The 18,682-nt window shown below is 34.0% G+C and overlaps 1 protein-coding gene across 1 annotated transcript; it reads left to right on the top strand.

The window, feature by feature from the left end:
• Positions 1 to 3,501: 3,501 nt before the first annotated feature.
• On the top strand, positions 3,502 to 8,966 carry LOC127856401 (endoplasmic reticulum resident protein 29-like). The gene is made up of 4 exons (XM_052392581.1): positions 3,502 to 3,668; positions 5,292 to 5,430; positions 5,797 to 5,967; positions 7,017 to 8,966. Exons 1-4 carry the CDS (start codon positions 3,555 to 3,557, stop codon positions 7,361 to 7,363), a joined length of 771 nt encoding a protein of 256 aa, XP_052248541.1. The 5' UTR covers positions 3,502 to 3,554; the 3' UTR covers positions 7,364 to 8,966.
• The last annotated feature ends 9,716 nt before the right edge of the window (positions 8,967 to 18,682 follow it).

Raw genomic sequence — 18,682 nt, 5'->3', positions numbered from 1 at the left:
ATAGATATGTTACATATTGTACAAATTAAAAGTCATGTCCAATATGGATTATCAGAAATTGTAAGCAGTAAAGATATTAGCCCGTTTCATTTATAAAAAATAAAGTATTCAATAAGTATATAATTTACGTAGAAAACATTTAACGTATTTAGCGGGTATCAGTTAATTAAAACCACGTCATTCTGAATGATTCTGTATGATGATTTAATGTTACAGCAATGCACGAACGACATCATAAAAACAAGAAATTACGCTTAACACCAACGGGGGTAAATAATGTTTTCAAAAAATAATAATAAAACAATATGTATATAGATATATGTGTGTTAAAATGTTAAATATGTGTCACGCATACTACTAGTAACAAGTTTTCAATATACATGAATACACAGTTCAATTCGCATCATGTAAAGTTGTGTTTTTCAGCTGTATGTTAATTTTCCTCAATAGTGTCATTCTCTGTACAAAACCCATCAAAATTAAAATAACATGTAAATACCGTCATGCACTTTGCTTATAATAGGGCTTTGAAGTACATTTTCAAAGCACCCCTTACACTTTCTATCACTCATTTTTATCACACTAGCGTACTGATGCCATTGATAATTATTATTTTATAATTAGATGTATTATTATTGTAATTTATTGAAGCTTTTATGCAAAAAATAATACCGCTAATACATTATAGAGCTCTTTGTTGTGTCAAATTGCCGGTCTTTCAGTCTTCAGACAATCTTTACTTTGATACTTATGACGCATTGTTTTAAGATGCAAATAAATGTATTAATAAATTCTTTTTGCACTAAATATTATATTTTTGAAATATTATTTAGGTGTTGTTTTTTCGGACCTTCTTTCCGATTCATTTACTAAACAAGTGTCGTTATCCATATGTTTTGCGCTACTATAACCCATGCTTTTGCCTACCAGTGCATTGCGCATGTGCAAAAATCAAAACAATAACAATGAACTGCTCTATATGTAAATTGTATACGTCCATTTTGACAAATGCGATTATTTTGAAGTTTTTAACCACAAACAAAATGGATTTCTACCTTGTAACCACCATATATATTATAATTTGCATAGATAAAATATGTATCTTATTTATAATTAAATTTACTATGTCAAATAAGTTGTGTGGCTATAAGTAATTAACTGCAGACTCAGTCACTCTGTTTTAATATATTCACAAATGCCAAAATGGGGGTACGCCATACATGCCATAATTTTTTAGGTCCAAAGCGGGACATTCCATAAAAAATTGTCGGGACATTTGACCAAAAAGCAGGACACCTAAAACGATCTATCATTCCACATTTACTATAGTCAGTATAGTACTAACAAAAACTCTTGATACTTTTATTCAAGACATAAAACATCTGATATGAAGCATGAAATCTTAAACATAACAATAACAGTTTTATTAAATTAGATAATAGCAAACAACGAAGATAATATTCATCTGTTTAAGAGTACAAAATCTAGAACATTACGACAACAATACTCATTATATTAATTTCAATGGCAAACATTAACGCAGGGGAGGCTATCCAGTTGACTGAAAGTACGGGTTACAGTACACTATCTACCGAACAGTGACATCAGTTACACACGGAATGCGCGGCCGTACACATTTCCGTATTTTGTTTTCTTCCTATATACACAGATTAAACTGAATTGTGAATTGTCAGGCACTGTATTGGGGTAGTGTCAAACTGTCATGAATAACAACACGTTGTTTTTATTACAATAACACAAGACAAGATGGGTAACTCTTTTACTGTTTGTTGCGATGTTTTTTTAAGCATGTGTCCATGCGCAGTTTGTTACTTGTCAATTGCCGCGGTTTAATTGGAGTAGGGTCAAACTGTCATGCATAGCACCTCATTGTTTTTAGCTTAATTGGAGTAGGGTCAAACTGTCATGCATAGCAGCTCGTTGTTTTTATTACAATTACACTAGACAGGATGGGTATCACTTATTGGACTGTTTGTTGCGATTTTGGTATATTGCACATTCGGAATATCCCGCTATATTGGAACTAAACATTGAATGTAAAAGACTCATTTATGACGTAGCGTTAATTTTACAAAACAATTGTTTTGTAAACCGTTTCAAACAAATACAAAATAAACACATTTTCAACATTTATTTCATTATAATAAAACTATCGATAGCAATAAGCGACCACTATCTTGAAGACCACCATGGTGTGAATGCCTGATGAAATCAATAATTAGCCGATAAATCGCTGATAAGGTGTCATAAACAACACTGGTACACACGATAAGTAGAATCGTATTGTTAATTGGAGGGCAATAAAGGGATTAGCGGTGTTAAGTGTTAGCGAAACAGAGCTTGAATAGCGAATTTTATTGGGAACCTATACACCTTACATCGTTTTTTTATGAATGTCGGGACAAATCGTCTCATGGCGGGACGGCGGGACAAAGGGCCCAAAAGCGGGACTGTCCCGCCGAGATGTATGGCATGTATGGGGTACGCGTGTGACCGTGCAAAACATAGCTTTACCTTTTAACATACAGGCCTTCAGCAAAGAACTTTGACCACAAGGCATCCCTGTGCCTGAATCTTTAATTTATTACATTTTATAACCAATTTGTGTTGCTTTGATTCATCAATATTATGTATTTAAAATGACATGAAAACATTTATAATAGAAAGATTCATCAGCTTTTAAACGACTTTTTATTTTTAGCCTACCTGAATTTTCGCAACAGTTTTTAGTTCCAATTCAATTGACGACAATTCGCTTCACTCTTATAATTTTATTTAATCTTTAGCCCATTCTGGACCGTCGAGAAAAATTCGTTCCCTTCAGCATTCTTTGACAGACTTGACAGACATCTTGGAAATACGACTACTTTGCGGTGAGGCCGCCTTTTTACGGCCAACTTTAGTGGTATCCTATATAGCAAAATAAAAGGATCCATTCTAGACTCCACGGTTTAATCAAGTTTGTTTACGGAAGTCACATATTCATGGTATCCCACTTGAGTCTTGTAATATCATTTGAACCGAGAACCATTCTACAAGAAAATTGAACTAATCGAAAATTTCCGTGTCAAGTTAGAGCATTCGGTACCCCTCGCAGATTATTATAATCGGACTCGGGAGAAATACGGGTTGAAAGTAGTCCGCCCACGTGATACCATTCTAAGAATGTTACAACAACAAAAACAATAACAACGATGGCGTCCATAATTCCTGTAGAGTTTGTACTTGCTCTGGCTTCAGAGCATAGAAAATCCCCATTTTCATCTTTGCAAAATGTAAACAACTCGCAAAACCGGCCATGTTTGTTTTTACTATGTAATTTTGATTCGCGTAGGCCCGCGTAGGTAGACCACAATACCGCTTCCGAAATGTGTATTCATACTATCTCCTTCGAGGTACTTATCCGATGTTTGACGGAAAGGGCCGAGAATTTGCGATTGAAGTTAGAGGTCAAAAGAAGCCAATCGTCAACTTTGTAAAAATAGTGTGCTGTGTGTTTTGATTGGTCCACATCATCAACAGAAAAGACAGACATGGACGGCAAGCTGACAGTCGTGTTATTCACTGCGTTGTGCATTATTTTTAATGCAGTTTTGGGTGAAAACGTAAAAGGTTCTGTGCAACTCAATTCTGGAGTATTTGACAAGGTATTGCAGTGGAAAACTCAACTTTTATTCTCTTAAGTCTTAGACATTGATGTCCAGAATGTTCTTCATGTTGCAAGGTTACAAAACACTAACAATGTTATGTTAAAAATGCGGTTCTGTCCATAGTCTATATAGTCTCAATTATATATCATATGGTTTTTTGTGTGCCGGGTCCCTATGGTTCCGTCAAAGACTAAAGCACGTGCTTATAAAAAAACACACTGTATTCACTCTTTATGGCATATAGATAGGGCTTATTGAAATTAAACAATTAAAATGCTCAACCAGCTATGGTATGGGCTGGTTCTTACTGCACTCCTCAGATTAACCTCTGGGCAGATTGCTGTTTCAATCAACGTTATTCCATTATTTTAGGAGTAAAAGTACATGTATGAACAGTTCTTGGATAGAATTCAAATCTAACAGAACACTTAACTTATGACCCACAGCATGCAAAAATGGGTCTTATGCTTGTTTTTTTCCCTTCTATTTCAGTTTTGGCTATAATTTTGTCCCCAAAATGTAAGGCCAGACTTTTCCCTTAATGAAGAAAAAAGCCATGTGTGCCCTATCATGCTCTGCGGCCTGGATAGCTACAGACTTGTCTTCACATTTGCACAGGCTTGTCAGCTAATACCCTGTGCACTAATGCTTGATTGGTCATTGTCGGTTCAGATACTGCTTAAATGTACCCTGGGTACTCTTAAGTACTCTTAAATGTACGGAAAATATACTAACATATACCCAGCCAATTTTGACTGTACCTGAGGTTTATTCCGGCCCAAAATATGATTTTGTTAAATGCGCTACCAAATACCAAACAAAATTCTCTTTGAACAAAACCTGCCGCAACATGATTTTTTGAGTAGGAGTTTTGAGAATATAGAGTTCATTTAACTAAATATTGACATAAATATGAACATAATTAATTTCAAAAAAATTAGCCGACAATGACCAATTTAGCTATAGAATTCCTGTGTAGGCTTCAGTATATTGTCCATACCAGGGGTACATTTAAGTATACTTAAGAGTACCCAGGGTACATTCAAGATGTTCCCACAATGACCAATGGAGCTCCACTTATGAGACCACAAAGCTATACATGACTTTATAGTGGACAGAGTAGCTCCTGACCCGACTGCATAAATATGCATGTAACATATGACCCAGTTTCGCAAGATGAGAGTCAAATGTGTCTGTCATCTGACATTTAATTAATAGTGTACGAAAATTCTGTCCGAATCATGGGGTATCATTCTGTGTATTTTGCCATCATAAGATCAGTCCTCTTTCTGGGAAGTTTATTCATCAGGGGTCAAGTGAAGGATTAACTAAAATAACCTAGACCTCTTTATCTTAGTTCATGAAAAGTTGTTGTTCACTCAAATATTTTACTATTTTGCCGCCCAAATCCTTATAATTGTAGACCTTTCTATTAGTGCCTTGCTTTGCCAGTGCAATGAGCCATTGCAAAGTGCGCTAAGAGCAAAGAATGACCCTTGTGATGTGATATTGTACAGTTCAGCTAAATAAAGAATTTAATCATACAGACCAAGCAATAGTAATTACATCAAGATTAAAGCATCATTTTGGTATAATTTTGTTTTTAACTATACTTTTTAGATAGTTGGAAAGCACAAGGTTGTGCTGGTGAAATTTGACGAGACCTACCCATATGGTGATAAACAGGATGCATTCAAGAAAGTGGCTGAAGCATGTGCCAGTCAAGAAGACCTTCTGATAGCTGAAGTGCATGTTGCAGGTAAATCTTTGGTACATGTCTCAAAAATTTGTAAAGAAATTAGTAATAGGCTGTTAATGATATAAAATGTATGCACAATTGAAATTATTTTCCATTTTTAAAGCTGGATCTGAGAATAAATCATCAAATTGTGTCTTGTGAAATGCCTGTTTAATATTAATCTGTTTTGCTCATGCTAATAAAGAATGTAAGTTATGTTGCACCTGATTAAGACTAATTAGTAATACAAAATGTGTTTTTGTTGCTTTAATATCTTTAGTAGTGTTCACTATTCTACTCGTGAGTGCCACAAACAAATATATTTCAACCTTATAACTAGAAATGTGTGATTTTTATATACATTGATGATTTGCATCTGTTTGTCAGATTATGGTGATAAAGAGAATGTGGACCTAGCTGAGAGATACAGCATTCCAATCAAGAAGGAAGACCACCCCACCTACCTGCTGTTCCTACAGGGACAAGAGAAACCTATCAGATATGACGGAGATGAGAAGGATGCTGATGATATTAAAAAGTTCATTATGAAAGAATCTGGTACGTCATTTTTGCTTTTTTTTAAAGAAACATATTTAATTCAAAAGTTATTTTCATCACGTTTAATTGCATAGTATAATGTGCATTTATTCATACAGCCCAAATTTTGTAGGTCCTTATTCCATGAAACATGTCGAAACATTTAAACAAATGCGTGACACCCCAAAAAATCAATCATCCTACCTTAACTATAGTCATTAATCGGAATATTACTTACAAAAACAAATAAATTGTGGCCAATATTGATGATAAATGTGTTTAAGAATTTCATGAACACAAACGTTTTCCATTTTCCAGAAGTAAACATACATGTGCACTACAGGGATGACTCCGTGAAGTGAAATGTGAAGCATTCTTCTATTTGACATCCAATCGTGACAGAAGCCCCAATTTAACACTTGTCAATTGTTTAACGCAATGTGCCCACATCTTGCACTGTCTGTATTCAAACAATCATCAACTAACTCTAAATTTAGATTGTGCCCTATACAAAATCGGTATTATGACAGGATTTTAGACTCGGGTGGTATAATTCACAGAATCCCGTGTAATAGTAATAGTAGCTTTGGCCTTGGTAATAGTATCTTTGGACTTGATTGGGCAAAAATATACAAAAGCAGTTGGCTTGTATTTCACTTCGATGCATCTATCAATAGCAATTAGGGGCCCCTATTGTAAAAACACCATGTTGTGAATGCGTGATGAAATCAATAATTTGCTGATAAATCGTTGAAAAGGTTTTAAAAAAACAACACTGGTGCACTCCTGTAGAAGATGTGGTTTGTAAAGGGGCAATAAAGGGATAATCAATGGTAAATTAAAGCCAGAGCTCAAATAGAGAAATTTATAGTGAACTTATAGAACATACTTTTTTTCGAATGTCGGGACATATGGTCTCATATTGGGAGTGGGGCGCTGGGGAAAATACCCTCAACAGAAGAACTGTCTTGCCAAAATCTGTCTTGCATGTAAGATTGATTAAGTTTCTTATTTTGTTAAAAAAAAGAGATAAAGTGAGCTAGATTTCAACCAATTTGTTTTCTTCTCAGGCCTTTGGATTGGATTGCCAGCATGTTTGGAGAAGTATGATGAGCTTGTAAAGCAGTTTTTCAAAGCTACAGCAGCTGGCAAGCAAGAATTGGTGTCAAAAGCTGAGGGTCTTGAAAGCACGCTGTCAAAGGAATGGGAGAAGCTGTCTGCAGAGATGTATGTGAAGACTATGCAAAAGGTCATAGAGAAGGGAGATGACTTTGTAGATTCTGAAATTGACCGTCTAGAAAAGTTGCGTTCGGGGAAACTAAGCGATAAAAAGAAAGAGCAGTTAAGCGACAGGTTGAATATTCTGTCTACCTTCAGTGTTGCCAAGCTCCAAGCAAAGAAGAAGGTTGAATTGTAATGATTCAAGGTGGTTTATTTGTATCTCATGTTGTAATCGATCAATATTTGATAATATGTAATTAAAAAATATGTAGTTTGGGAATGGAAACAGTAAACAGAGTTTATTAATTCTTGATAAAGCATTTTTAGACCATTAATTGTTATTTGTCAACCATATCCATTTCTTTTCATGCCCCCGGTAGGGTGGCATATAGCAGTTGAACTGTCCATCAGACCGTCTGTCTATCAGTCTGTGCGTCTGTCCGAAAACTTTAACATTAGCCATAACTTTTGCAATATTGAAGATAGCAACTTGATATTTGGCATGCATGTGTATCTCATGAAGCTGCACATTTTGAGTGGTGAAAGGTCAAGGTCATCCTTTAAGGTCAAAAGTAAAAAAGTACAATCCAAGGGAAGTAATAAGCTTAAAAAGGGAGATAATTTCTAAACCTGCCAAATGATTTATTGAAATTTTATTTCAAAGAGGCGCAATAGGGTACATTGTGTTTCTGACAAACACATCTCTTGTTCAACCCAAAGTTTGAACCATTTTGTATTTGTATTTGAATTTTTCATACAACCTGAGAAGTAATGCATAGATGATACCTTTAATTGTTAACATTTTGAATGTTTTTAAGGACTTCAGATTGAGTTCACCTATAAATATTTTATTGATATAAAATAAATGGCAACAAAAAACAAAATTGCATATATCATATTTCATATCAGTTTCAGGTCTTGTTCTTTGAAACATTTTGTGCCATAATGTACATTCTTGACATTGTTTTTATTGAGTACATGGAAGTTATGTAAGTAAGAAATGATCATGCAAGTAATTGCAAATATATCACTGAAAGACATATAAGTCCGTCTATTTGAATAACTTAAAAAATAAAACACCAGATATGTGTTCAATTTGGTATTCTACACATTTGACCAATAAAAATTACATTTTTATCTATTTTACAATATATTTGTTGCATCTGTTTATGTATTGTTTGTCAAAGTAGTGTGCAGATTTATTTGTGTGAGGCTTCAACATAGTTTTTGCAATATGCATAATGTCTATCTTACTGTTATAGGCAAATAATGCTCAAAAATAGTTACGACCTACTGTTAGCTTTTTGTACAGACAACTGTGTAGTAATTGGTACCCACTTCATTATGAAAAGTATTTGTTAAAGAAATCAAAGAAATCATAAATACATGCGTATCTTATTTATATTTATTCTTATATATTTTTTAACAATTTGTACAAAATATAAAAATATGTTTAAATTTGTGATTCATTGATGTACCCTAGTACAATATATTGGTACTTTCTTTCGTTTTGACAAGAAACCATGAAACAGAGACACATGATTCTCTTTTTGATAACAAATGTATTTATGTTGTGTTTGTTTTCGGTTGAAATTATGGTAATTTATTATTTGGTAATAACAAATTACATTCCAAGGGCCAACACTAACCTTCTACATTATAGATGTGTACATTGTGTGTATGTATGTAAAATATACATAGTAGACCAATGCCAACTGTGTTTCAAGTAATATAAGATACAATTTAATGATTCCCTTGAATATCACACATTTAGCAATAAATGATTTTATGAAAAAGAACATGCCAGTTTTGTTTATCGTTAACCAATCAGATTCAACAGAGTTTTCAGGGGTTTACACTAGCTGGAAAGAATGTAAACACACCGTTAAGAAATGTAGTTTTTACAAATACCTCACGTTATTGAAATACCTTTGCAAAAATCTTTAATGCATAAAAGATAGCTTTTCTCGCACTTTGTTCCATTATCTTAAGATTATAGAGTAAACCCTTAAATACGCCTGAAATTTGTGCCAAAATGTTGAATGGGGGCTGCATAACTGTATACATGAATGCAGTATAGATCAAATTTTGGGCCAAAAAGACAGACTTATTAAAAAGTAATTCTGATGTATTTCATATTGCCATAAGCAGCTATAAAACTGTCTTTTATTCACTATTTGAAATTCTTAAGAAAACCTGTTTTTATTTATTTGAAATAATGCACCACTTATCTTTGTCTTTATATCCATTAAATTTCAGTTGGAAACCCCACACTTGATCCTGCACCCTGATACTAATATTTTAATTGGAATAAATAAATATATAACACAAGCTAGGAAGGTGTTGTGACTATTTGTGACAAAATTTGGATACCGTACATGTTAGTTTAACAAAAGTACAGATATCAGTAGACATGTTCAGTTTTGTTCCCCTTAAATGTGTCACAATTGTTTTATGAGGTTTTACATCGATTGAAAAAGAATTTAACCAGAGTTTGTTTCAGTGTGTATTTAAAATGTTATGAGGTTCTTATGTCTCAGAGGCTGAAATTATTTGAGGATCCAGGATGGTCCTAATTTTACCTGTCTATGAAGTCTCGTTGAGACGGTGGCATGTGAACACTTATTCAAACATACAGACAATACAGGGCCTACACTATTGCTTGATGTAAATGCTTATATATTACAATTTATTACTCAAAAGGAAGTTAGTCAATTGAAAGGTGTGTTGTTTAGGGATATGAATTATGCACTTAAGTCTAGCACTCCTTACTTATTAAATTCCTAAACTGTCAGCATTTGGGATGATTGTTGAATTACCCATAGAATTAACAGCGAGTTATTTTACTGAAAACATTCCATTCAGTTTGTTATGGATTTTGTGCTGTGGGGGGAACCAGAGTACCTGGCGGAAAACCCACTGGTATATTGGCTGTTTTCATCCAAATTCACATGCACCAAGTTGAATAGTGGGGATTTTACCAACAGAGCTAAAGTTCAATTATATGCATGACTGCATAATAACTCACACACATTTCCAAACTTTGTGTACATTTATGACAACCAAACTGATAATGTAAGTGTTGAAAAGTATAAGGTAATATCAAGAAATAAGTACAGGGATGATGTTGTATGCAAATAATGTATCTTTATCTGAAGTGTTTTAATTATTCCTGTTCTCCATGTTGAAATGTCTTGTTGATGCAAACCATCCAGGTGTACTACACAGAATACATTTACACCCAAACAATCTTGAACATAAGTTCTATCGCAAATTTTATTATGCCCCCCTTTGAAGAAGAGAGGGTATATTGCTTTGCTCATGTCGGTCGGTCGGTAGGTCGGTCCGTCCGTCCGTCCGTCCGTCAACCAGGTGGTTGTCAGACGATAACTCAAGAACGCTTGGGCCAAGGATCATGAAACTTCATCGGTAAATTGATCATGACTTGCAGATGACCCCTATTGATTTTTAGGTCAAAGGTCAAGGTTATGGTGACCCGAAATAGTAAAATGGTTTCTGGATGATAACTCAAGAACGCATACGCCTAGGATCATGAAACTTCATGGGTAGATTGATCATGACTCGCAGATGACCCCTATCGATTTTGAGGTCACTAGGTCAAAGGTCAAGGTCACAAGACCCGAAATAGTAAAATGGTTTCCGGATGATAACTAAAGAACGCATACGCCTAGGATCATGAAACTTCATGGGTAGATTGATCATGGCTCGCAGATGACCCCTATTGATTTTGAGGTCACTAGGTCAAAGGTCAAGGTCACCGTGACCCGAAATAGAAAAATGATTTTCGGATGATAATTCAAGAACGCATATGCCTAGGTTCATGAATCTTTATAGGTAGATTGATCATGACTCGCAGATGACCCCTATTGATTTTCAGGACACTAGGTCAAAGGTCAAGGTCATGGTGACCCGAAATAGTAAAATGATTTTCGGATGATAACTCAAGAGCGCATATGCCTAGGATCATGAAACTTCATAGGTAGATTGATCATGACTCGCAGATGACCCCTATTGATTTTGAGGTCACAAGGTCAAAGGTCAAGGTCACGGTGACCTGAAATAGTAAAATGATTTTCGGATGATAACTCAAGAACGCTTTTGCCTAGAATCATAACACTTCATAGGTACATTGATCGTGACTTGCAGATGACCCTTATTGATTTTCAGGTCACTAGGTCAAAGGTCAAGGTCACAGCGACAAAAGTCGTATTCACACAATGGCTGCCAGTACAACGGACAGCCCATATGGGGGGCATGCATGTTTTACAAACAGCCCTTGTTTCATATTAGTATACTCTTGATAACTCTTTGTAACATGGCAATGTTTATGGTGCTTTTTATGCCCCCAGATCAAAAGTTCCGGGGCATATTGTTTTTGGCCTGTCTGTCTGTCTGTCATTCATTCATTGTGTGTGTCACAAACTTTAACCTTGGTTAAACTTTTGCAATAAATTTTTGAATATTGAAGATAGCAACTTGATATTTGGGTGCATGTGTACATGTATCTCATGAAGGTGCACATTTTGAGTGGTGAAAGGTCAAGGTCATCCTGCAAAGTCAAAAGTCAAAAAATACAATCCAAGGGAAGTAACAAGCTTTAAAATGGTGATAATTTATAAACCTGCCAAATGATATATTGAAATTTTATTTCAAAGTGGCGCAATAGGGGGCATTTTGTTTCTGACAAACACTTCTCTTGTTTTTAAATACTTGTATTACTATCTACATGGTTTCGATAAACTATCCAACATGGAAATTTTGTGTTGTTCAACGATACGTGATTCCATTATTGAGGTTTTTAAAACACAACTCTTCAACTTCTAGTTCTTGAAATTTGATAGGACTGTTGGCTTGACTTTAAGAATATTGTTAGGATTATTGTGTTCATTGGTCTGATAGGATTATTGTGTTTATTGGTCAAACTCAGTTGTTGTCATTTATCTGTACGATTGACTGAAAACCTCAAGGCAATATATATCAACACTAAAGCTTATGTTGAGAAAAATTGTAGATAGGGATCCTTAACCAGGTAAACATTTGGGCTGGGGGGGGGGGCGAGGAAGTTTGGCCTGGAAACTTGTTCCTCCTAGATAAGGAAAATATTCAAATTCGAGTTGTATATCTCAATTAAGACTTTGAATGGAGTTTAGCTTGGAATTAATAATCTCGCAGTCACAGCTATCAGTCCTGATTATAGAGGCCATCTTCTATAATGAAGCAGTACTGTATGGAATATTATACCCCGGTTTTAAAAATATGGCTGTAAATGGCCATATATGGCCAACATAGGGCACATTAGAAAGCTCGACGAGGACCCATGTTCAACTGCTGTAAAAGGCATAATATTGTAAGTGGTCAAGGTAGTTGCAATTATTCAACTCTCAGCTTTATAACCCAAAGGGTCCCAGAGCCACCATAGCAAAAACTACCAAAGACTCTGGGAGTACGTTTAGATGGACTAGTGATCAATAGTGCAATACCAACGAAAGATATTTAATAGGGGCATTTTCACGTTTTGGTAAATCTATCTATGTATCTATCTATCTATACTGTCTAACTCCCCTTATGGGTATTATTGACAGGTGCGCAGACAGTGCAGCTTAAAGTGTTAAAAGTGTAAAGGGTAAAAGTATAAGATTTATTATAAGGTGAAGTGATTTAAGGTTAAAAACTGATAAAAACATGTCTCCCGGAGTTCAAGGGGCAGAAGGGGAAAGCAGGGACCGCTTAAACCCTTCAAGATCAGGATGTAACACTGTAGTGGCAGGGAGGTTGTTCCACATCACAATAGCGCTTGGGAAAAATGAAAACTTATAATAATTTGCAGTGGTATGGATCTGTCTGTAGGAGAGGGGGTGCATGTGACGAGTGAATTTGGTGGGTCGCTCGATATATGATGGTAGGGGCACAGCAACTAAACATTGAACAATTTCGAAAAAATAAATAATTTAGTACCATTTCGTCTGTCTTGTAGGGTCTGCCAACTAAGTTCATGCTGCCTGGAAGTGACACTGTCGTACGAGGAATAGTTATGCTTGACCCAGCGGACTGCTCGACACTGTACATTTTCATTTTTTGTATATAATGTAATGTGTGAGGACTCCATACGGAAGAAGCATATTCAACCTGTGGTCTAACTATGGTCTTGTATGCGAGCTGGCGAATGTTGGAATTTCTTGTCTGTATGTTCCTGCGGAGAAAACCAAGAGATTTATTAGCGTTATTTGTAATTCTATTTATATAGGTGTTCCAGGAAAGGTCGTTTGAAATGTTCACACCTAAGTATTTTGCAGTGTCAACAGTTTCTAATATTTGTCCATGAAGCCTGTAATTAAGAGAATTTTGATTTATTTCTGGTTATGTTTAAAACTTGGCATTTACTTGGGTTGAACTCCATGTCCCAAAGATGTTCCCATTTCATTAGTTTATCTAGTTCTTTTTGTAGAGTATGGCAGCCATGCATATTGTTGATTGTTAGGTATACGGCAGTGTCATCTGCAAATAAGCGAACTTGAGAAGTAATAGATTTCAAGGTAAGTCAAAGAGAAGAAAAAGTAACGGACCAAGCACAGACAAAATTGACAAAATAAAAAAAATGTTTCAGATCCGCACATTTTCGTTGTAGTTATGATATTTATGAGGAAACAGTAAGACTGAACATTTGCCGTGCTCTAAAAATATCCATTTTATGCATCTGTTGGCGATTTAAAAACCTGAAAATAATAAAGCGTTGCAACCCCAAACGATTGAATAATTTGGGGAGTTTTGTCGTCGTTATATTTTGAGACACACCGATGATTGCTTATATAAAGTATAAAATACATCACTTATTGTATGAGCACGGATGGCCGAGTGGTCTAAGCGAAAGACTTTTACTCCAGGGGTCATGCAGTGGTTCGAGCCCAGTTGAGGGGTACATTTTTTTCTTTAATTTTATTCTTGATTTATACTGGAGCTTTTTAGATCCAATGTTTACATTTATCAATATAAAGCATTTAATGACAAACTTCAATACATGCCAAAATCTGTGAAAAGGACCCTTAAATAATAAAAAAAAATATGTTGTGTCGTCCAACGGCGACCCTCGCCCAAATTGGCTAAATGAAGAATATTAACAGAACACTTTCTGAATATCTGGTAGAACGGTACTCAGTTCGCTATTTATTAACGTTACAAATTTATAATTTTAGTGAAAATGCCACAAACAATTAAATACGCCCTATAATTATGTTTTGTATACTTGAAAGTAACACATTCACGGATATTTACTAAATATTATTTAGTAAATAATAATAATAAGATGTTTTCTTAACCGTTTAAGACTGTTGTTATAAAGTAGATATAAACTTATCTCTAATCTAGGGGATTAATGTATTAGATAATGTATCTTTATATGACAATCAATGCATATACCAACAATGCACATGTCATGTCTTTTTCCTTAGAAGAGTCTTGTTGAAGTTGTTTTCTTTCCTGCAGATGAAATTAGGCAACTTAATTGATACTCTGTTTTTGTTATATACATATATAGCATTGCTCTCTTTTGATGCGTGCTGAAATTGCAAAATAAGTAAAGTTACCTAACCTTCAAACAACTCTCATACTAAATGGATTACTTATAGAAATGGATACATTTAATTTTGATGTTAACATCCTGTCAACATTATTGTCTTTTATTTGATAGTATTGCACTGTAAACGACTTGTTAGTACGCACGTTAAGTTTTGTTTATTGTCGTTTGTCTATACTATGTCATGTATAGTGTAGTATACTGGTATATATAGTATATGTCAAGTTTGTTTTTTCATTGATCGCTCACACAATCGTTGTACAAACATGTAAAAGAATATATGTTTACTTTAAATACAATCACACATGCATACTTCATTAACTTTCAAACAATGACTCACTCACTGTTTTCTTTACCTTTTATTATATTTTGTTTTATGTTAACATCCTGTCAACATTATTATCTTTTATTTGATAGTATTACACTGTAAACAACTTGTTACCCACACGCTAAGATTTTATTTGTAGTCGTTTGTCTATAATATGTCATGTATAGTATACTAGCATGTATAGTATATGTCAGTTTTGTTTTCATTAGATCACTTTAGCAAGCATTGTGCAAACATGTAAAAGAAAATATTTTACTTCAAAAACTCACAAAACACACATGCATACTTCACTTACCTTCAAATAATGACCCACTCACTTTTTTTAACTTTTTTTTAATTATATTTTTACATTACATGCACACAACACACGCAGCAACACACGTAAAAACACATGAGTACACACACATACCCAGTCTTGGTAAGTTACATAAATAAATTTTTATTCTTGCCCATACCTCCCTCTGGCTCTTAATATTACATGAAAACCTATTATCTATGTCTTGTGATAAAAAGCAACTGGACAAGCACACAAAGAATTCTCTTCGTTTCAATTGTTTGTTGTTTTTGTGTAATTTGTTCTTTTTTCTGGTGTTTTTTTTCTTTCCTGATATTCCATTGTATATGTCAAGATAAAATGTTTACTATATTTGTACATACACATCACCTTTACACAAAACACCAAAACATATAATACTTTCATTGACCTATGTCTTATAATAAAAAACAACTGGACAGACACTCTAATTATTATCATGTACTCAACCATCTTATTAAATGAATATTAAAATTTGTACTTTGAATGTAAAAGGGCTTAACAATAAAGACAAGCGCGTAAAAATCTTCAAATGGTTAGATGAAAAAAATATAGCATATGCCTTTTACAAGAATGTTATTAACACATACTTTAGCACAAACCATAAAAGATGAATGAGATGGAGACATCTATCTCAGTGGACAACATACTAATAAACAAGGCATTGCCTTTCTAATAAAAAAATTTATAGGGATCACAGTTGAAAACTTTAACGAAATAATAACTGGTAGACAAGCAAGTATAGATATTAAAATACACGAAACACAATTAACATTAAGGTAGCGCACCTCTAATGATTTCCCGCGATTTCTTCGAAGGTTGAAGAGCCTACTATTAGGTGCCGTAGCCTAGTGGTTAAGGCGATAGACTAGAAATAATTTGGGATATTCCCGCGCAGGTTCGAATCCTGCCGACGACGTGTACTTTTTTGCGACGCGTTTTATTTATTTTCTAACGTAATTTTATTTAATATGGCATATAAGCTATATTTATTGTTAAATATGTTGCAATTTTTATGCACATTCTTCAATTATTAAAATTAAAACAACGTTATGGCGAAATTGGGTAATTTACTGTTGAAAATACGAACCATGCATGTTGCATTTTTATTTTTATTTCAAAAAGTAAACGGTAAATCTGTCTATTTCTTGGTATTTTTGCTGTATATAGTGTTTCTATAAAAACTAAGTTTAAAATATGACTTAAATGATACTATTTTGAATTTTATGACACTTTGTTTTTAACCGACCCAATTTTTACTTGGCTGAAATCACTTACATTTCATGGCGCTCTTCCACAGGTAAAAATTTGTAAAAAATAAATGTCTGTAAAAGAATACTTATTTCATCTTGATAAACTTTAAACACCTTTACAGCATCTGTACACACCAACTGCATGCCCATATTTGGAAATTTGAATGAATTATGGAACTTTTATATACCCCAGGGGTGAAAATAAACTGGACAAAGCCGAGCGTGGGGGTGGTTTTGAAAAAATCGGTATATTTTTTTAAAAAGCATGGAAAGCCTACCTACAAATTTGCATGAAGTTCAGTGAAATGATGCTGATTAAGAAAATAATTACTTAGATTATATTTGGATATGTGCCCATTAGAGGTGCGCTACCTTAATCAACGTTTACGGCCCTAACATAGATGATTCCACTTTTTACGAAACATTACAATCCTTTATAAATAATAACCAAGATAAAAACATTATAGTCGGTGGTGATTTCAATACTATTCTTAACCCATTATTAGATAAAAAGAAGGGAAACCTTTATACTCATCCTAAAAATAGAAACATTTTAAATAACATAAATGAAAACTACAATATGATAGACATATGGCGTACAATATATCCAAACGAAAGCAAATTCACCTGGCACTCAAACACAAAACCAGCACTATTTTGTAGATTAGACTATTTTTTAATATCTGAATCTCTTTGCAACATTATTGACACATGTAACATAAAACCAGGATTTATGACTGACCACTCTCTAGTTGAACTTAAGCTGCACAATATACAACCTGAAAGAGGCCCAGGATACTTTAAAATTAACAACAGCATCTTATTAGATACACAATATCAAACACAAATAAAAAAGGAAATATTAAATACAGTTCAAAATAATAAAGATGCAAACCCAAACACCTTATGGAAAGTAATTAAAGGAAATATACGTAACACAACAATTAGATACACATCATTTAAACAAAAAGAAACACACAAACTTGAAACTGAAACCATCAAAACCATTGAAACCCTTGAAAAACAATTGCATCAAAAACACAAATGATACGACCGACATTGAAAATGAAATAACATTAAACAAACAAATATTAGATGGAATCTATTATACACATCTCAATAGAATAATACTAAGAGCGCGTGCACAGCATGTTGAACACAATGAAAAAAATACATAATACTTCGCAAACATTGAAAAACGTAGAAGTGAACAAAAAACTGTACACAAATTAGTAGTCAATGACAAACAGAACTCAAATACTAGAAGAACAACGTTTATTTTTCGAATCCCTCTATAAACGAAAAAATGTTGAAAATAACACCCTTTTCAAAAATACACATCACGCTTTAAATCAAGAAGAAAAACTATTGTGTGACGGGTTACTAAATGAATATGAATGTGGCTTAGCACTAAAAGAAATGCAAAATAACAAAAGTCCAGGATCTGATGGCATCACCATTGAGTTTTATAAAATATTTTAGAATGATATCAAAACACATCTAATTAAATCACTAAACTATTCATATAATAATGAAAACCTAACTATATAAGCTTCAAAAACAAGGTATAATATCACTCATTCCAAAACCAGGGAAAAACTTAGAATCCTTATCGAACTGGCGCCCAATTAGTTTACTAAACAATGATTATAAAATTGCAACTAAAAGTATAGCAAACAGAATAAAAAAAATATTACCAGCAATCATTTCAAGATCTCAATCTGGTTTCATAAAAGGACGTTACATTGGTGAAAACGTTCGTCTTATCCAAGAATGCATAAACTATTTCAACAATTCAAATAATCCTGGTCTAATATTCTTTGCAGACTTCGAAAAGGCATTCGATTCGCTTGATCATTCATTTATGTTCTCTTGCTTAGAAAATATGAACTTTGGTGAAAGTCTCATTCAATGGGTCAAACTATTCTATACCGATATTAACAGTTTAATCATTAACAATGGCTTCTTTTCAAACAGTTTTAACATCGAACGAGGGGTTCGACAAGGATGTCCACTCTCATCATCGCTAT

This window comes from Dreissena polymorpha, chromosome 1, assembly GCF_020536995.1.
Source record: "Dreissena polymorpha isolate Duluth1 chromosome 1, UMN_Dpol_1.0, whole genome shotgun sequence".
NCBI classification, from domain to species: domain Eukaryota; kingdom Metazoa; phylum Mollusca; class Bivalvia; order Myida; family Dreissenidae; genus Dreissena; species Dreissena polymorpha.
This window is presented reverse-complemented; position numbering and strand designations above follow the sequence as displayed.